Source organism: Dermacentor silvarum, chromosome 4 (assembly GCF_013339745.2).
Source record: "Dermacentor silvarum isolate Dsil-2018 chromosome 4, BIME_Dsil_1.4, whole genome shotgun sequence".
In the NCBI taxonomy this organism is placed as follows: domain Eukaryota; kingdom Metazoa; phylum Arthropoda; class Arachnida; order Ixodida; family Ixodidae; genus Dermacentor; species Dermacentor silvarum.
The window spans coordinates 54,909,219-54,929,798 of record NC_051157.2 but is presented as its reverse complement, the minus strand read 5'-3'; the positions used below and the strand labels follow the sequence as shown (position 1 = coordinate 54,929,798).

The 20,580-nt window shown below is 46.1% G+C and overlaps 1 protein-coding gene and 1 long non-coding RNA gene across 2 annotated transcripts; both read left to right on the top strand.

The window, feature by feature from the left end:
* Nucleotides 1–788: 788 nt before the first annotated feature.
* LOC119448121 (uncharacterized) lies at nt 789–1,926 on the top strand. The gene is made up of 2 exons (XR_005190950.2): nt 789–1,151; nt 1,215–1,926. It is a non-coding gene; the product is annotated as an uncharacterized LOC119448121 (long non-coding RNA).
* Nucleotides 1,927–6,131: 4,205 nt separating this feature from the next.
* LOC119450083 (23 kDa integral membrane protein-like) lies at nt 6,132–20,017 on the top strand. Its single transcript, XM_037713441.2, has 7 exons — nt 6,132–6,671; nt 11,835–12,035; nt 15,676–15,756; nt 17,998–18,096; nt 18,182–18,295; nt 19,498–19,581; nt 19,669–20,017. The coding sequence occupies exons 1-7, from the start codon at nt 6,615–6,617 to the stop codon at nt 19,741–19,743; spliced, it is 711 nt and encodes a 236-aa protein (XP_037569369.1). The 5' UTR covers nt 6,132–6,614; the 3' UTR covers nt 19,744–20,017.
* Nucleotides 20,018–20,580: the final 563 nt, after the last annotated feature.

Sequence of the window (20,580 nt, the reverse complement as noted above, 5' to 3'; positions counted from 1 at the left end):
CGTACAAGGAATGTCCATATCCCGTTCGGATGTCCTCTGGACATCCGAACGGGATGTCCAAGGGACATCCGATTTTGATCGTCCAGTGGCTGTACATAAATGTGCATGCCTAGGACATACATAAGTTAGGACATGGATGGATCGATGTCCTAATATGAAAAATTATGGCTGGAAATTGTATAGGTTTGTAATTAATATTTGCATGTTTCTGCACTCTATCGGATGCTTGGAGTTCTTTTTGCAAGGCAAAACGAGTAACTGACCTATCCTTGCAACTTAAGATGACAATTATGAAAATTTAATAATTGGACAAACCCACTCTAGATGAAAATTGCGCAATTTTACTCTGTACAGCAATTGGCATTATTATATTACATGCCAAGATCATGAGTACAGTAACATTTAAAATTATGTTTATGGAAAACTTGCAGAACATTGAATCGCCCACTAGAAATCACTAATTATGTAACATGGAGCGAGTGTACTAAAACTATCCATCATTGCGGAAAGGCCGATTATGAGCCCCGCCCTCCAACTTGTAACTGGGAAAAATTCTCGAATTTATTTTGCCAGGACCATGATCTGATAATTTTGATCACCTGGGGGTTCCTTAGCATGCACCTGTATCGAAGTACACAAGCGTTTTTGCATTTCTTCCTTATCGAAATGCAGCCGCCACGACCTGAATCCAACTCGCGACCTTAATCTCAGCCGCCTAACAGATCTCAAAGGCTATGTTTTCGCTGGCTGCATGAATGATCACAGAAGCAAAAATAAAACAGGCGCCATGTAGTAGTTGCCAATCTCTAAGGCTATACGTTTATTAGGCTTTCGCTAATTGAATTCATTGGAAGTTGAAAACACGTCCAAAATGTTTAGTTTTACGACACCAATTATTCCTAAAACAAGTAATTGTTTCACTGTCTAATTTTATATATTAATAATAATGTTTCAACAAACTATATTGACGTTGATGTGTCAAAAACTCATGGCAAAGCATGCTGTGCGACGATTCAGTGTCGTGTTGCGATCCAATCCAATCCGAGGTAAAGCCATCGTCTCAATGGCGGCGAAGTGCCCATGCGGCCGGTCAACTGTCGGTTCGTTTGCCATCTTCACTGCCTGCCGAAGTCGCCTGCTCAGCTATTGAGGTATGACGGCTACATCGATCTCTATTTTAGCCATTACAATAACGGAATGTGTTTTGTTTGCAGGTGTCATCAAGCCCTAAAGTGAGTGAAAAGCCGTACACGCGAAAGAAAGCGCCACTGCACACAAATGCTCTATTTGAGGACTTCGGATCTCGCACCGGCAGCCAGCAGTCAACGGCCCGAGTAGCAAGTCAACACATCTTCGTAAAGAAACAACTGTTTATTTCCTAGTAGTGCAAACGTGGTGTTCGCCGGTCGGTACCGCGCAACTGAATGTGCAGGCCCCAGAAAGTGCGCGACGGCGCGCGTCGGCCAGCGGGAAGCCGCTCCCTGCTTGGGAGCAATGTGACACGCGTGTGCCGGCCAGGGTCCCGCGCGACGAGCAGGAGGTAGGCGCACACTATGTACTGTGCTGCCGTTTTGTGGTTTCTGCCACACGTATATTCTTGCTTGTAACTGTTCTTTTCTTTATTCTAAAGCTTGTGCCTGTAATGAATCGTCGTAGGGTTTGACAGCACAAATAAGTAAATGTGATAATCGAACGACACCTCATTTAATGGTGTTGTCTTTCCCATATTTGTTACTCTGCTTAACATGCTGAAAGGAGTTTTTATTGGTTTTATATGTATTCGCGCTGTCCTAGCTTCAGTCATGATATCTGGATCTGTCAATTTTCTTTTTTATCGGCGAGTATATTTGTTGTTATGAACATTATTCATGTGTGCATTTTGGACTTATGTTTAAGCTAGCAATAAAATATTTATTGTGTTTTGAAGCTTGTGTGGGCCTATTTTTTACGTTTAGTTACAGCAGAGCAGTGACAGTGAAATGCATTGAAGCACCCGACCAGTGCATTTATATATATATATATATATATATATATATATATATATATATATATATATATAGGTGCTTGAATGCATTCCACTATTCATGCTTCAAGGTGTGCGCACACAAATCTATATATCTTGAAGGTCCTGTGAATATCCGTGTTGGATATCCACGTCGGACGTCCTACGGACGACCAAAGCGGTTACCTTTGGATTTCCCAGGGACGTCCCTCGGACGTACGCTGGACATTCACGGATATCCCACGGACGTCCGGAATATCCAAAATGGACGTCCGTCGGACGTTGCCCGGATGTCCGTGGTTACTTGGGAATGGATGGATGGATGGATGGACGGATGAACGGACGGACGGATGGATGGATGGATGCTATGAGCGTCCCCTTTGAAACACGGGGAAGTGGACTGCGCCACCAAGCTCGTTCTTATTTTGCCTAATGTACTACCTATATTTTCGAGAAAACATACAGATACAAAGGATTCCCAGCATCAAACTTTTGGAGCCATTACGGGGAACTCTGTTCTTGTACGTCTCCTTGGTTTGTGGTCTGCCTACTTTTCTGTCACCAAACCTCCAATCGCCTTTTACTAATCTCTATTGCGGACATGTTTACTTTCCCCCTGCTACTCTGACCCCAAGGATAGCCACTGCAACAGCCAGGATATGCAGGGATGGTGGGGTTTGCCACAATATTTCAACTGGGGTGCAATGAATGATCACAATAGGATATGCTATGTCGTGATATCGTTGGACATTGTGGTTGGCCGGCAGCGAGATTGCCTCTTCGGATGATGCTGTGTGACCATAAGGTTTGGTCATTCGCGGATATGGCACGGGGGTATATGCAGCAGGTTATACAATTCAGAAAGCTATCGCTGACTTTGACAATCTTCTCTGATGGTTTCTGTTAAGTTAGGAGGAGGAAATGACTAGGCAGTTTCAACACTCAACTACTTTTTTGCTCCGAAACATGTTTCGAACACTTCACCAAGCGGTTCATCTAATGCCTTCCAGTAAGCGTCCAAGCGTGTTACACTGCAAAATATTTTATCGTTAGGCGGCCCCAGGCCCGGACCTCCCAATCGCCGGATTTCCAATAAAGTTATGTCGCTCGCTAGTCTGAAAATCAATGGCATTTGTAAAGATCGGGAAATAGTCGCTGTCTATCCCGTCTGGCGCCGTCGTCGATGGTAACAAAAGGTCTGTTGAACGTAGCACTCCACGTAGCATTCCACGAATCCGATGTTCTGAAGAAATTCGGCTTGCCATCGTTCGCGAAGCGTAAGTCCACAGCATCCACACATCTACTATAGGACAAGTTTGCCCCTAAGGTTACAATATTGTCTCCCAAGAGTAATGTGCAGCAAAGTCAACACAAATTATTCTCGGAAGGGGGCAACGACTGCAGAGGTACTTAAAAAGCGCGCTTCCATGGACATCTTTCTTCGGGGTTTATGTACGCCTGAAACACACTTAGTCTTCGATTGCCAAGGTACATTTGCACAACGGAGACCTCCAAGAAGATGCAGGATCAAATGTATTTCACTGGCAAGGCAACATATACGGGGAATTTCTCGCTGGTGTATATATCATGACACTTAAATTAGTAAGTGGGATTGCCATCACTGTCTATGCTACAATATTTCATCCATTTGGCGGAACTGCCTCGGAGAGGGCTGGGATTGGTGCATGGATGTCACTCAAGAAAAGGTAAGCGCGCACATAGACGCAACATAAGACCGGTACAGTTCCATTTCAAGGTAAGCGGCACACTTGGATGACCAGGTGGACTAGAGATATAGCCATTGCAGCATAGAGGATAAGTGAGTCAAGAACCAGCACTACTTCCAGCATGTCCTCGGTGAAACTCGCAGGCATTTTCGACCAGCTGGCATCCTGCCCTCTTGCAAATCAAATGAGTGCGCACCGAAAGAAAGAATACGGCTCCTTCGCTTCATGATCGATACTCATAAACGCCAATAAATACCGTGAGCTGGTAACGAAGTCAATGGGACACAAGAATTATTTCGTTAAATCGAGAACTTCGCAGAATTGAAAACGCTTTTAAAGACTCGTGCGAGTGTAAGACCGTATTTATACAAGATTTAGAAAATTTCCTGCGTACGCCGTTGGGCACATCTTCATGCAAGTACCTTAGCATCCTTCTAACATCGAGCCTTTCATGGCGAAAAACGGCTAAAGCATCGCGCACTCGCTTATATCTAAAACGTAACCTTCGCAGCGCTCCTTCCCTCACCAGTAAGATGGCCTACCAAACATTAGTGCAACCCCAGCTCGAATTCGCAGCTTCTATATGGTCACCTCTTCAGGCATATCTAATCCACCTTCGCGAGTCGATCCAAAACCGCGCTGCACGTTTCACTGCCAGGATTATAACCCATTTTCGAGCGTAACTAACATCAAGGTGTCGCTGTCGCTTTCATCTTTGGAATTACGCAGGAATATAGCGTTGCTTCGTCTTCTGCACAAAACCATGCATATGTACATCCATCTACTTTACCAGTCGTTCGTCCCTCCCGCACACCTAGACGTCTGCATAATCATCTTAGTTTCCAACGCATCTTCGGTCACACCAATGCATTCAACTGCTCAGCTTTGCCACGTGTCATTGCGCTGTGGAATGGTCTTCCTGATAACATCGCTGACATTAACGACCCAGTAACATTCAGACAAAAAATATGTGCATATTTGGCTACTACTTAGCTAAAAATCAGTGTCTGTTTTAGTTTTGTTGTTCTTAACTTCATTGTTGTGTATTTGTGTAAGCATTTGTGCTAGGATTGTTTGTTTTACTGCATACTGGAAAGCTAACAACTGTTAGTTTACCTTCCTTTCTTTTTATTTATTTCGCGTTCTTTGTTTATTATTTGATTCTCGTTCTGTTCATATTTATGTAACTGTATAACAAGTTTTTGTTCCACAATTGTTATCTCTACAGCTCCCCCCCCCCCCCCCCTCACGCAATACTCCGTCTGGAGCCTGTGAGGTATATGAAAAAAGTTGTCGCAGTTTCACCTGAAAGGTGAAGCATCAATTGCGATAGCAAACTTGAAGAGAGCTATACGGAGTAATGATAGCAGCTTTATCAGCTGTATAAATTTGGACATGCAGCAGCACCGGCAACACGCAGAACTGTTGTCGACGCCGTCGGCGTTTTGCCCGCGTTCGCTCAAAATGCGTGCGGCGTTGGTGACTCTTGCCGGAGCCTCTGATATAAGTAGGCACTTCCCTTCCCTCCCCCCCCCCCCCCCCCCCCCCCACGGCCTTTCGTGCGTCGGAAGAAGGCACGTTTGCTCTACATATATGGTGATTGTAGAGGAGGAAAGAGACGCCTACTTCTGCAGCCCTTAAGGGAGCACAGAGCAGAACGCGCGTTTGTTCTCCGCCGTGCGTTCACTCCCCGTGAAAGCGCGCGTCCCTGGCGCCCTTTCACTCGCACATACAGCGTTCGGCGCGCGGCGACGATTTCATCTCCATTGACGTGATACGGAACCTCACGGCGACGGCGACGCCGACGGCAGAAATCTGCTTTTGAGTGTCCATATAATTGCTATCGCAATAAAAAAAAATTATTTGTGGGAGCGGCAAAAGTTAACAGGTAAGTGGCGTCCGTAACCTGAACTGTAAACCTGGCCTACACACATTTCTCCCAAAACGTTCGTTAAAGCTGGCGGGACGTCAGCGCATTAGACTATTTGAATATATGTGTCGGGGAACTTAAAAAGAAAAAAAAAAACTTCGTTAAATAAAAAAAAATATGCAAGCACCTGTGCATTCTATAACAGGCCACGATGTAAGCACCGCGTAGCTCCCTCGAAACTGCCTGCTTGTAAGCAAGCTCCCGTAAAGCGAGCCCCGATGCACATACACTGACGTCGAACCTTGTCTCTCAAAACCTTTGACGGACGACCCTCGATCGAGGACAAACACGCGTCTACATATACTTGGCACAGCGACCGGCGGAAGCTTTGGGAAGGCGATACAGACGAGGAAGGCGGGGAAACAGAGATTTATGGATCGGCTAGCTTAGCAGCACGCGCTCACGGCGGCGTCACGCTGCTGCGTTGGCGACTGTCTGCGCGCTGTAGCGTAGCACAGCACAGCACAGCACTCCCTTGTCGCTGAAACACCTTTCACGCGCGCGCCTCGAAGGCATGTCCGGCTCAAAGAGCTCTTCCTATCCGACTGATGAGAGCGTCGCGCCTGCTTACGAGCACGGAGCCGCCTCCTCCATCACGAGCGCTCTTTCACCTGCGCGTAATACGCGCCCAGGTTCAGGGATAGATAGATAGTGGGTTGAGGGTAGGATAGAGGGAAAAAAAAAAAAGAAGAATCGGTGTGATAAGAAAGAAACACGGGAAATAAGTAAAGAGAAACAAAAAACTCTCGCTCCGGGCGATAAGGCTCTGCCGTCAGGTATAGGCAACGCTCTCAGCCAGAAGGAACAGTTACACGCTATAGGCGCGGTCGGGACCCGCCATATTTTTTTTATGCATGTCGCGATGTTGTTTGTACCGAAGGTGATGCCCAAGACGGCCGTCGCGATGACATCACGAGAGCGTTGAGGAACCGCCGGGTACACGTCCACGTGCAAGATGGCGCGCCTACTGGCGGCTCGTTACTGTCTCTTCGCCAGCAGCGTCTTCATTTGGGTGAGTATACAGACTGCACTGTCGGACAAGGAAAGGAAGACTTCGTGTTTGCGTCGATGTCGATTTCCGATGATTGTTCGAACCGCTTGTTATACAGGGTTCGAACATGCTGAGAACGTTGTGCTGCGTGTAGGGACATGCATACAAAACTCGCAAAAGATGCCTCGGGCGGTCGGGCATGAGCCTATATAGGTCGAACTAATGTCGCCTTAACAGTAGAAGGCAAATACTGCGTACGTCAACGGACACTGTTTAAATGTGTTTCCTAAACAGATTTCCTATTTTGCACGTGCATGTTTACTATAACACCAGCTGTGGCTATCAGTACCAGTGACACAAAATGAATTGAGGTCACTCGTCTGAGCAAACTTTGTTTGCCTTCCACGTCACGGTCGTAGCCACTGTCATTGTGAAAAAAAAAAAAAAAGAGAAAAGAGAGAGAGAGAGCTTCTGCTTGCGTACTAATCCGCATGATGTGCGTGCTCGGGAAACGAAAATTCACGCTTATTTGAAGGTCGCGAACGTCACAAACAAGCCACTGAAAAACATGACCATGCAAGCACGCTAGCTCAATAAAACAAATGTAGATTAAGCAAGGTAAAAGTTTGTTTATATGCAAAAAGATATTAACGGTGAGCATGTCTTTAAAACCGGGTGTATCACGCATATGAGACTCTTCATATAGGGATGCATGTGACGCTGCATTGTCTGAAGTGTGTAACAACTATAATTATATGCATATACTGAACGCATATGACATTTTTCATATAGCGATGTGACGCCGCATAGTCAGAAGTATGTACAGCTAAGGATATGCATGTGATTGAAATTCGAACTTCGTGCGCTTCGCGCAACGCATGAATGTAGCTACCGATTCACAGCACAGCCTATTTCTTTCTTTCTTTCTCAATTGCGACAAAATGCATTATACCCGTATATATAGTTTGCTGATGCAGACTGCGCGGTGAGACGATAGGAAAATAACAAATACAAAACACGACTGGTGTCAAATGTCCCCCCACTTATAGTTGTGGAATTAAGGGCGAATTTAGAAAGGACGGCACTGATCATAACTCCTCTCAGTTCCTGTAAGATTTTTTTTCCCCGTTTACTCGACTGCGTTGCGTTTACACATGCTCTGCATAAATACGAAACAGGGGTAACCTCACTTGCCGTGGCGTGATTATCTGCCAATGACGCAAGGTAGCGGCAGAATCAAAGAAGACCGCGACATATACTTTTCCGAAGTATCCAAGCCGCAGTATATAGGGCAGATAATTACGCCACTGTTAGCCCTGTTTCTTATTTATGCAAAGCATGTGCCTACGCAACGGTTCAGGCACGCAGTCGGGCACACGAAAAAAAAATTATAAAAAAAAAAAACAAGAACACTTACAAGTGAGAGGCAGTCAAACTCATTCAGCCTTCATTTCTGAATTAGCCCTTAATTCCATAATTAAATCGAAGAAAATGTGACACCGGTCGTTTCTGAAGCAGCAAACTACGGGTACAGCGCATTTGAACGAAGAAAGAAAGACAAAAAGAAAGAGAACCGATGCCAGTACGTAAGCCACCGCGGTGTGCCATTCGTTGATTGTAATCAATGGAAACATGGCGATGCGTTACACTTAAAATAGTAAAATCCCATCATGTTCTGTCGTCTTCATGTTCCATCATGTTCCTGTGCATAGCGAGCATTCCAGAGATTGCCTCCAGCATTTCCGAGAACACGCGACCATCTCATAGAAGTAGCGATCGGGCCGTGCACTGTCGAGTAAAACGGCCGAGACATAGTTTCGCTCCGTGTTTGTCGCGGCTCGGGAGCCGTTATCTAAGTCGTCCGCGAGTAACTAGACTGATATAGCGTGGAAAGCCGTCATATACGGACTATATACCACAGTAATTGCGACTGCCTTATGCGCAGCTCACTACTCCTAAATCTGGAATCCGGACACAATGTAAAAACATGTTTTTGTCAACACTCTACTGGTTCCCAGAAACACAGACAACTGGAAATGGACATGTGCATATATCGCTGCGAAAACGAACGGTATCTACACGGATCAGCACTGGTTCACCAGGGCCGAAGTACCTGCAGGGGGTAGATTTCATGCTCTTCGATTCACGGTGACGCTGCTTAATTAATAAGCAAAACTTAATAATCTGAGTCCCCAGCCGCATTCGGCATGGAATTTAACCCCAGTAAACTCTCCAAAGCTAAGTGTGTACAAAGTGAAAACGATAGCTTTTGGAAACTCGGACGCTGATAAAAAATTCAAAATGAGGAAAATCCCTCCAAAGATTCCGACCAGTGCTATTTCATTTGCCATGCTTGACGCATGGCCCCTAAAACCATCCCGAAACATGTTTATGTGCGGCCTCCTTGTATTCCGCGTTTTTCCGCGAGAATAGCTTCGATCTACCACTTCTTTTTGGCCCCTTTAGCCCACACCGCTGCATTCGCTGTCGACCTGGAAGCGCAATCTTCTAAGGCCAGGGCCATTGCCGAGGATCTCGAAAGATTTTTCTCCGGCGATGGACCCCTGGCAGCCTAGCCCCGGGCACCAACAGCCTTAACCGCTGGACAAATAAAGTTTATTCCTATCCTATCCTAAGCTCTTTTCCAAATGGCATGCCGTGCGCTTGCCACAAACAGTTCCCAATTTCTGAAACGTTTTATGAATCACTTTTGAGCCAGCAATGAATTTTATGACTGCCAGGGTCATGGCCAGAGGCGTTGCCACAAATTTTTTTTCGTAGGGTGGGGGGTCATCCACCTGACCGGGGAAGGGGAGAAATGGGGAAGGAGGCTGGGAAGGCATCATACTAATACAGAAATTTTCGGTGGGGGGGCGCACATGTTTGATGTGCCACCCCCTGGTTACGCCACAGGCTGTGGCCGTTTGAAACACCACAGCTTACCGAACAGAGGCGTCCAGCGTCGTGGGTGAAAATGCCGCGTCGATCTCTCGCGGTGGCGGAAAACCAGGAGCGCGAGCCACTTTTAACACGCGGCCGTTCGCCCACTACAGCTGGCTGTGGCACTCGGCGTCGGTGAAACAATGCCGCTTTCTAAAACTGTGGCGTGTGCCGAACTTCAGGGCCATTTTACAGATGCAAATGTCCACACCAGAAATGGCGAAGAGGCACAACGTGCACCACCAAAAACGGCGGTCAAAGTGACTTGAGTGCGCGAAGCCTCACGTCCCAGGAAATCGAGTGACCGTGTGAAGCCTCACGTAGCGGTAAATTGTGGTCAAGTGCCTCAATCACGCCAATAGTGCCTCGAGTTTTACCCCCTTTGCAGTTACTGCCAGAATATTTGTTGCTTTTGACTTCATTCATCAGCCTTTGCGCACATACTTTCGCACCCGTCATACCACTGCTAAGCTTATCAAAAAAGAAAGAGGAAAACGACCTTTACTGTGTTGCTAAGCATTTTCTTCGCGCCGCGAATTACCTTCCAAAACGATGGTCACATGGACATATTTCTTTTATCCGAGGCGCCATCAGCCCATCTAGAAAATATAAATTCTCGCATTATTACCGGGCAGGCATGGCTGGAATTTTACTGGCACCTTGAATAGTTGAGGAACCCTAACTGCAAGAAAGTCGAAACGCATTTTCTGGCCTAAATTACAGCCCACCTGAAAATAGATTCTCGCTCTGTTACTGCGCAGATACATAATGGCTGGAATTTTGCTGGCACCTTCTTGAATAGTAGGGGACCTTGCTGCAAGAAAGTCGAAACGCGTTTTCTGCCCGAAAATTATCCCGCTCTACCTTTTTTTTTTTTTTTTTTCACCTAGTTTTTGATACGAAAGCGTCAAATGGCCCATTGAGCGAAAAAGCTGGGGTCTGTCATCAGTAGCAGCGAAATGGCACCTAAGCTCCCATTGCCATTGGCTGCGAGGCCACGTCATCAGCGCGCCTCGACGGCGCACAGCGGGCTAAAGGGCACACCTGCTGAAGCGAAGAGGGCATCGCCGCGACGCCACGTCACCCTTCGCTCTCGGAAGCCGGCGCGCGGTCCGTATTTCCTCTCTCACCCTCACTGCTTAGCTGCTGCGCGCGCCTGCCAGCTTTGGTGGCCGCTGCTACTTGCTCGGTCTCTCGTCACGCAGGACGTCGGTGGCAAGCGGCGTTGGCACAGCAAGCTGCTGCCTCTGCTTGCTTGCACGAGCAGCCCGTACCGCTATGGTACATTACTCGCAGCGCAAAATGCGAAGTACAGCTCAGCGGCGTTCAATTGGACATTAATGCTTTCGCATTCACAACACATAAGAATTGCTTAGGTGTTGTCGGCTTTTTAAATATCGCTCGTGAAGTCTGCGGAGGAAGAACGAAGTGCAGGATACCCGTGAACTCATGTTGAACTATCTATGGCCCCTGCAAGAAGCCAGATCGAAGAGCGCAGTGCGGCAGCGAGCACTGCAGTCAAACCGAGGACGAAAGTACTGCGTTCCTTGAACAAGTGCAGAGGAAGTGCAGCAAGGAGGCAGGAGTGCACTTGCCACTTGCCAGAGGAAGTGCAGTCCTGCCTCCCCTATGATAATAGAGGGCTTTGAGCATATGGTTTTAATCTATATACGGGAGGCTTAATTAGTGTGTCTCTGTTTTTTCATTTTAGGATCTACGACGCTGAAAACAGCGAACACAAAAGGCTGAATTTTTAAGTGAAACTACGACAATCAATCACATGGGTACGGAATGATGGCTGAAAGCATGGGGGAAGTACCTCCAAAAATTACTAAGCTGCTGCTCAGATCCCATGGCTCCTCACTGTGAACGTATTGGCCAGACGGAGGCCACAAGGCCTTCGTCGTCGTACATATGTGCAACAATCGCTGATAACACCGCCAGGAAGTCCGCAGCTGCGGCAATGGAAACGTGACTAGTATCTTCACTCGAGCGAGAAAACACACATGCTCGATAGGCGGCAAGTTGGACTCTGCTGCTGTAAACGCCATCCACCTGAGCGCATACTGCCAACATCTGCAGTGAACCAGCAGCAACCTTCTCAGAGATTACATGAAGGTGTTTCTAAGTATTTAATGCCGATCACGTGCGGTCAGTGAGCAATTAAGCGTTTACTGCGAGCGGTACCATGAGCCGTTCCTGCTAAGCCTAACTCTTCTCCACTTGCGCGTGGTTGCTCTGCAGCTGTTCGGCATCGTGCTGCTCGTGGTGGGCGGCCTGCTGCGCTCGGACCCGGATGTGCGGCGAATCGCCGAGTACTTCACCGTGTTCGACAACTACTGGGCGGCCAGCGTCACCACGCTGTTCGTCGGCGCCTGCCTGCTGCTCGTCGGCTTCCTAGGCTGCTGCGGAGCTTTCTTCGAGAGCAAGCGCCTCCTCATCGCGGTCAGTCACACAAACTCAATTCACACTTCCGCGCGGTCGGCAGCAGGCAACGAACTTTTTTTCCCTTTTTTTTCTTTTCAGTCTCTTGCATTGACTGCACTTATGAAAAAGCAGAATTTATTTTCGTTCTTGCGTTCTCCTTTAGATGTAGCCGCAATGCATACAGAAAACGGCGAAGAAAAGTTTCAAGCAGGCTAAACGTTTTGCATTCCCCGCTAGTGCTTTCCTCCGACAGAGCCACACATTTCAGTCAGCACGCCGCCCGCAGAAGCCATTAGCCGAGTTTGCATGGATTAATTCTGGTCAGCAAGCAGCGCGCACCGCTCTGATGCGCATTGTCAGAGTCTTTCAATGCTTTGAAGGACTCTGGTATTGTTGTGCGAATATTCGAACAGTAGTTTCGAATATTACGCTATTAGATATTCGCTTCGAGAGCAGTTGTAATATTCGTGCTTTTCGACGTGTTGGCAAACGGTCGCGAGTTTGTTTACCGTCTAATAATCAGATCCGCTGGCAGCCGTAACCACCACCGCGGCAACGCTAGGCCTGGCTACTTCGACGTTCGCTACCAAGTTTCTTGCTGTTCGGTACCGTGTTTTTAATTGAAACAGCTCGCCGCTGTTGGCGAACTGAAATGGCGCAGACTCAGAAAGCACGGCGCGTTGTGTAATGCCAGTTCCCAAAAGCCAGCTTCGCCTCAGTACAGTAGTGTTACGCGGTGAAGAATACCAAGAGTGGGAAGGGGCAATTGTCACGTGACACGTTATGTATGCATCCACCGTCTCTTATCTCAGTACGAGCACCAATACGTCTAATATGTGTACTGACAGGTCCTTAAAGCTATTTCGGACGTGCCTGTGGCGATTTGAGCCCTTGGAAGCAGTAAAAGGCATGCATTTATGTTATCGGACTGCCCAATTTTTCGGACGTTTTCGCGGCTAATAGAGAGTCCGAAAAATCGGTAGTTGACTATACTAATTGTAGTAATTTCATCAACTCTGTTTGACAACGGGCAAAAGAAATCGAGCAACGAGCTCCAGAAATGCAGGTATATGTCGGCGTTATCTTTTGCCAATCTTGGCACCCTGGTTGCCAGCACTCTTTTCTCACCCCCACCGCGTCCGACACTAACTTATAAAAAACGGTTTCGGACCTTTGAAAATTTCTCATAACCTTCATAATTGCTCAGAAACTTATTTTCGAGAAAACTGATAAACACCGTTTCAAAACATTTAAATTATAATAATCCAAGAAAGCGATGAGTAAATGACATCAACATTCTCAAATGTATTCCAATAAATAAGTCATACTTGAATTGTGGTCTCATTCTCACAAATTAGTCCACTTAATCATTGCATGCATCCAATAATTATCTTGCATGCCACTTACTTTTGTGGCCAAGATTTTTGAACAGCAACTATTCGATATTCGATTCGAAAATATTTGGCCAAAATCACAATTCGCTTCGAACTCAAAATCCACTATTCGCACAACCCTATAAAAAAAAAAAAAGTTGTTATAGCTGTTAGCATATACACAGTAACTCTATGATAACATTACTGGATAATAGGTAGTAGCGTTGCTCTACGATGCGCCAGGGCCTGTTTCCATGTAGCGGGCATGTCGGCGGTAAACGTAGAGCAGAGCGCGCGAAACTTCTGCCATCGGCACCCTCACCGCACCATAGGTCGGCGCACCCACTCATGAGTGCACTCACTCACACTCACTCATTTCAAAGGCGTGAGTGCGACTGAGTGCCAGTGTGTGCAGGTGAGTGCGAGTGAGTGTGCGCGCAGGTGAGTGCGAGTGAGTGCCAATTAGTGTGAGTGCACTCACTTCCATGGAAGTGAGTGCGAGTGAGTGCAGGTGAGTGTGAGTGCGTGCCAGTAAGTGTGAGTGGAAGTGAGTGTGAGCGGAGGTGAGTGCAAGTGCGAGTGAGTGCCAGTGAGCGTGAGTGCAGGTCAGTGCGAGTGCCAGTGAGCGTGAGTGGAAGTGGGTGCGAGCGAGTCTGAGTGCAGGTGAGTGCGAGTGAGTGTCAGCGAGTGTGAGGGGAGGTGAGTGCGAGTGAGCGCCAGTGAGGATGAGTGGAAGTGACTGCTGTGAGTGTGAGTGGAGGTGATCGTGAATGTGAGTGCGGGGCCTGGAAAAAGTTATGGTGAGTGAGTGTGAGTATTTTCCCACACTGCTGACCTATGCTATGCACTCACTCTCTTCCTCGTCGAACGCGACTGTGGCGTTGGTGGCGTGGTCCCCGAGATCAAAGATGTGCCAGTGCACGGCTATCGCGTCCTGTTTAAGCGACGCGCACATGTGGCGCGATGGTTGCGAGACCCGGTTTCCTGCAAGACTGCGCCTCCGGGAGAGCACTAGCTTCTTCAGAGACAAATCAACTGGACATCCGAACAATTCTCTCAATAGTTATGTGCATGCCACAGAAAATTGGTTAAGATATGTATGATAATGTACAAATCTGTCAATTTGATGGCACCGCTAATAAGCTGCAGGTTTTGAAGGTACTAAATACATAACCCAAAAGCGCTTTCTTTTTTTTTTTGTAGTGGCATTACTCAGCTACTTCGGCTATTTTTTTTATGATTGTGGGGTATACCCGGCCTGTTGGTGGCCTTTTTGCCTAGGTTTACATCGTTGCGACTAGTGGCAAGTGAAGCGCGCATGCAGTACTACGTACCATATAGATGCCTGTAAAGGCCGTAACCCCCAACTTGGCAGCCCAAAATTTTGAAAAAAATTTCCCAACACAGAACCACTCGCGTTTGGTGCCTCGATGCCGCGTGCGCTTTGGCAAATTTTCGCGCGCTGTGTAATTCCACATGCCGCTACTAAATGGCGAGAGCCGGGGTGTGCGGCGCAACCCACTACCCCGTTTCAAAGGGGACGCTCATAGCATCCATCCATCCATCCATCCATCCACAAGATTCGGAGTGTGCACAAGTCGCTGTCTGCGCCAGGCACTAAAAATGTGCGGTCTCATCTAAAAGCCGCACCTCCCCAAAATTGTGAAAAAAACATGCGGCCCTTATACGCGCTTACACGGCATATGGAGGAGCACTATGGAGGGGCGACAGATGCGACTGTTGTCTTCCCCACTTACATTAATTAAATTCTGGGGTTTTGTATGCAAAAACCGCGATCTGATTATGAGGCTCGCCGTAGTGGGGGGACTCCAAATTAATTTTGACCAGCCGGGGTCCTTTACCATGTGCCAAAATTTAAGTGCACAAGCAATTTTGCATTTGTCCCCCACCGAAATTACTTACTTTTGCAAACCATTTCTTGGTGCAGTGAACATGGTCTTGTGCATTAGTGCATCAAAATGTAATATCTAGTTCACATGCGAAAATCGTTCTATCACTTGGCACATTGCAAAAAAGAAAGACAGGTTGGAAGGCACATGCCAACAGGAAAAGGTTTCATCAAAGATGCACATAAGTGCTCCAAACTTCCCACAATTCTTTATCAGTTAGAGGCTATGGAGAGGGAACTCGGGCAACAAAGAAAGTTGTCACCAAAGAAGTCGCTTTTGGTTGTGCAAAAACACCACAAATTATATTTGCCGATTTGTAGGCTCTCTTGTTATTTCCATTTGTCTTTTTAAGGTGTTCTCCCTGTATCATTGCAGTACAATGTTTTCATGGTGTTCTTCGTCGTCCTTGAGCTAGCTGTCATGGGCCTCGTGTGGAAGCATGCCAAAGAGGAAGCGGTAAGAGTTAACCTTGTTTTAACATGTTCAGTGGGCTGAGGAGCACAATTCAACCTCTAGAAGTACTCTAATATATAACACCACCAATTTGACAGCTAGGTTAATTATCACACTACCTCACTAACCTAATAAATATGAAAGAGATAGACGAGTTCCAACAGGCATTAATGTAAGCTTGTACTATTCGACCAACCTTCATTTCTGATCCCAGATGGTTCCATGTGCATTGATCACTAATCCCGCTGCCTTCCTTCGAATTAAAATTTTGTTATCATTTGAAACGACTATTTATTTTAAAAATTCACTGGTTGCTTTGATAATGTCGCCAGCGTGAAATCTTGCCTCACTGTATACTTTGTACAGGCATGCACATTATTTACTTGCTTGACAGCATGCCACTACACTGGAGCCCTTGCGCAACATGCTGAATGAACATATGTGCCATAGTGAAATAGCAAAGCCAGTTCAAGCTTGCCTATTCACGAACTAATTTGCACTTGAACTAAAAGGTACCCTGCAGCAGTTTTTGGACATGGTAAATAAACTTTCCTAGCCGTTAGACAATGCTCTCTGTCATGAACACCTGAGCCAAACATTAATACCGCGTACAGTGAACTCTCGTTGATACGATTCTGCATAATACATTTTTCTGGATAATATGAATTTCAGATGATACGTTTTATTCTCCAGTTCCCATGAAGATCATATCAACGAGATTCTACTGTACATAACAGGGAGTCTACAATTTTGCACATAAAATCGCCTGCCCATTCCTTCAACTAGTTGAAACTATTCCTTCAACTAGTTGAAACTCTTGTCAACTTTCATCCTCATTGTGATTCACCAATAAATATGATGGTCATTCGACGGAGAGAAAGCAAGGAGTGGAAAGGCCGGGAGGTCAACTACACGAACGTCGCGATTTGCTACCCTACACAGGGTCCCTGTAAGGGAAAAGTGAAATAGAAAGAGGAAAGAGGGAGAGAGTGAACACTGTGCATGCAGAATGAGTCACGGGACTATAAACAGTCACTCATGCCGGTGCACTTCAAGATCTGCACCAATGCATGGATAGCTTTTGCACCAGCAACAAATGTGGCCACGTTTAGACTATCTTTGACTCGGGAAAAAGGTCTCGAGTCCACCCAGTTTAAAGATGTCCAGAGAGAGAGGCATTGGACGTCGTAGCGAGGGCAGATTCACAATAGGTGCTGTTGTGCCCCACTGCTTGCCTTCATCGAGGTGATGGGTGCTCCCCCCACCGCGAGAAAACAAGAATGTGACGACCTGCAGCACCAATCCTTTTCCGTGACGAATCAAGAATGCAACACAAGTGACTTCAGGGAGCACCAGGCCTTCTCCGCGACAAAAGAATGCAACGGGGGTGATGTCGGCACCCACCCCACCTCGTTCCTGCCGGCAAGGAGCTGAAAAAGGGACTCAAGGCAGAACAGGCCCATTGTGAGGGAGAGTCGCCACCAGCCGCCCCGTTGGTCTGGTGCGCTCTTACTGCTACTTGTATGCTATTGCCTGCTATTACCTGCTATGACCTGCTATATCTATTCATACTGTATAAAGCTTTTCGTCTTCTCTTTGCCTCTCGTCCTCAACCCAGAATCACAATAGTGCTCAATGGTTTCCTCGCCCCCACAGAAATCAAATGTCGAGCTATCGGACATTCCAATATGGTAGGAGTAAGCATTCGTAAACAAATTTCAGGATGACACCAGTTTCGAGATATTCGTTCCCAAAGAGTGTGGCGAAATACATGGATGTTCCAGATACTTCATGCTTCAATGCATAAAATGGCGGTTTGTTAAAAAAGTGCAACAGTGCATTTTTACCACAAGCTTCACGGTGCATATCTCAGAAACCCATGCGGTCCTTAGAAGTCATTTCAAGTAGATATGCCTTGCAAACTCACTGGATACAATTTGTAAATTGCAATATGTGCAGTAATATAATTAATTAAAAAGTTAACTAGTGCACTTTTTTTCATTAGTACATTATGAATTTATATTTTTTGCGCGAGTAACATCCACTGCTTCAAGTAATCCAGCTCAAAGAATACAATTACGCTATCTGCCACAGGCGATTTCTTTGAAATTCTGTATGGTCAAAAAAAGAAAGCACCCCGTATATTTTTAAAGGGACATTGCATTGCTATGCTTCTGTATGGCAGCCTCTGTGCCAGCATCGGCACCAAGACTCTGCGCTATACTAATCATGCTCTCCATGCAGATGGACATTTACCTGTCAAATGCTTTTCGAAGACTCATCACGAAGTCCAAGAATGCATTCGTGGATATTGAATACTTCTTGGACAACATTCAGTTCAAGGTAATTGAATTCATGGCTGTTACGAATGAGAGACCACTTCTGCACATAGTGTGAACATACATTTTTTTGATGTTGCCTAACAAAGCTCCAGTGCTGCGGAGGAGCCGGGCCGCATGACTATGAGGCGCTGGAGATGGACTACGTGGGAAGCTGTTTCTATTACGACCACGAGAAGGAGGCTGCTGCAGTCTACCAAGAGGCGAGTGTAGCGTATAGTTGCAAAACATTCAATAACCCACTGCAGCAATGGAGGTGGAGCCACAAGGAAGTTCTGAATTACATGCAAATTTTATTTGCCCCATGATGGCCATTGCTCATAAAACAAGGCACGAATGGCTCACTGACTCAATATTCCAAGTCTTCAGTGATAGTCAGCATTAAGCATGAGCTTTGTATTTGCGTTCTGACACTCTTTAAATTCTTCTGTGAATGACCTGCTCAGCAAAAGCCCAACCCAAAAAATGTGAAGCCTCTGTAGGGCACAAAACATACAAAAAAATTGCCGTCTACCTGACCATGAAAAAAATGCTACAAAGGAATCCACCTTGATGTCCTCCGACTGTTAGCCGGATGTATGGCTCAGATGGTAGAGTGTGCCCCAGGAAGGCAAGTAGTCCTGTATTTCATCTTCGAACTAGGATAAGGTAAATGGTTCTTTAGCAACAAAGTTTTCTTTTTGAAGACCCCAAAATTGTTTCCTTTGTAGCATTAGGTTGTAGTCAGGTGCATGGCAATTTCTCATAATGCATAACTTCGTATATTCTGTTGATTTGCATAGAACTTACTTGACTATGATGCAAAAAGCTCCAAACCTTTTAGACTTACTTCAGGTTGATAAAATTAATGGTGTGTAGTCACCACTGTTCTTGTGGGATGTTTGGTCATATGTAAGGTTATTGATACAAATTAGCAATGATCTGCGCATTGCTGCATTTTTTTTTTCCTCATGCTTGGTGCATAGTAGTTGGGTTTAGCAGGGTTTCATCAGTAATGTATTTATTTTCTTAGTAATATTTCTGCCATTTGCAGTCAGTATGCAAAAGCCTATTAAATTAAGGCTTTTGTTAGCTAACACAGATTCAGGCATACTTATGCTTTTATAAGCTCCCCAAATAAGAAAGCAGAGAAATAAACTCCTGCTTTTTATGCTGCAGTGCTGCAGGTACTGCAAGACTAGGCAGCAGCCCTTTGCATAAATTCTTCCACAGCAGACAGCCACAGCTGGTTTGTTCCACAGCTGGCAGCAGAAGTAAATGAGCATTGCAATTACACTGATCCCCTTAGACATGTTGCAGTGAGCAGTTAAGCAAAACTTTCGCTAAGAAGCAGCAGGGATAAAAACTGGGTGAACCATCAAGCCTTTCAGCTCAACGTTTGCACCTCTTTTCATGCTTCCCACAGGGATGTGGCCGAGAAATAAGAAGGTTCTTGATGGGAAAGAGCCTTGCTGTGGGCCTCATTTGCCTTTTTGTTCTACTCATTCAGGTAGGCACTGCATTTTTCCTAAATCTTCAACAGCTCTAGAACGGAGTGGGTAAAGCATCTAACACTGATTTGACCTGTCTGTTGCAGGTGGGAAGCATAGCCAGCGCCGTCTACGTGCTCAGGATGACAGGCAAACCAAGACCGAAGGTTACGGCTGTGTAATGAGGACTGCGATAGCGAAGTTGCAGCAAGGGTCATCTCTCACACTTACGCACATCATCATATGTCTCGACTAGCCAGAAACTGCTTGTGATAGAACTGAGATGTGTCTTTACTTTGTTCTTCGAGCGCTCGAAACAGTGAAGAGCCCATGAACACTATGAAGCTGTGCTTGGCAGCAAGAATATTTCTCTCTGTAGCTTGGTGCAGATGACATATTTGGACCCAAGCAACTGACACATTTATTTAATCTGCCATTAAAAGTATTGTGATTGTTCTTTTGAGTGTTATTTGAGTTCGGAACACCTTTTCAACTATTAACCCTATGACTGCCAGGTATTTTTTGCTGGCATGTTGGTTTAGTGGACATTTCATGCTACATAGAAGTTAGTTCTTCGTTGTGGCTTTCTCCCAATTTAGAATTCATAAACTGCTCACAAATTCATTGGTCTGTCAAAGAGTGGGTGGACCTGCCACAGAGGCTCACCATGGCTGCCCTGCCAAAACAGAGTGACAGAGCACTGAGACAGTAGCTCCAACGGCTGTCAGAAATTTAACTTACAAGTTTTGTATTTCAATGACACCTCTATCGCAGGTACAACAGGTAGACAATGTTTTTTTTTTCTTTTTTTGCATGTCATATTCATAATAAATTACTGTATCACACTACTTCCACATGACTGCCTGGTCAGATTTGGCCAAGCAGATGTAAGGTGTCGTCAGTATAAACAATACTGTTTAAAGCCCACAGAACACATACGCTTGCGGACACGCACAAGCTCACGTCTATGCGCCTCGTGAGGAATGGCGGTTTGCATCCACAAAGACGTGCGACAGCAC

What these genes read in the sequence shown, in the direction of transcription:
- LOC119450083 (XM_037713441.2), top strand. Translation starts at nt 6,615, where the DNA reads ATGGCGCGCCTACTGGCGGCTCGTTACTGTCTCTTCGCCAGCAGCGTC. An exon ending in AGCATGCCAAAGAGGAAGCG is followed by an intron (nt 15,757 to 17,997) that starts GTAAGAGTTAAC and finishes CTCTCCATGCAG; the next exon opens with ATGGACATTTACCTGTCAAA. An exon ending in CTGCTGCAGTCTACCAAGAG is followed by an intron (nt 18,296 to 19,497) that starts GCGAGTGTAGCG and finishes TGCTTCCCACAG; the next exon opens with GGATGTGGCCGAGAAATAAG.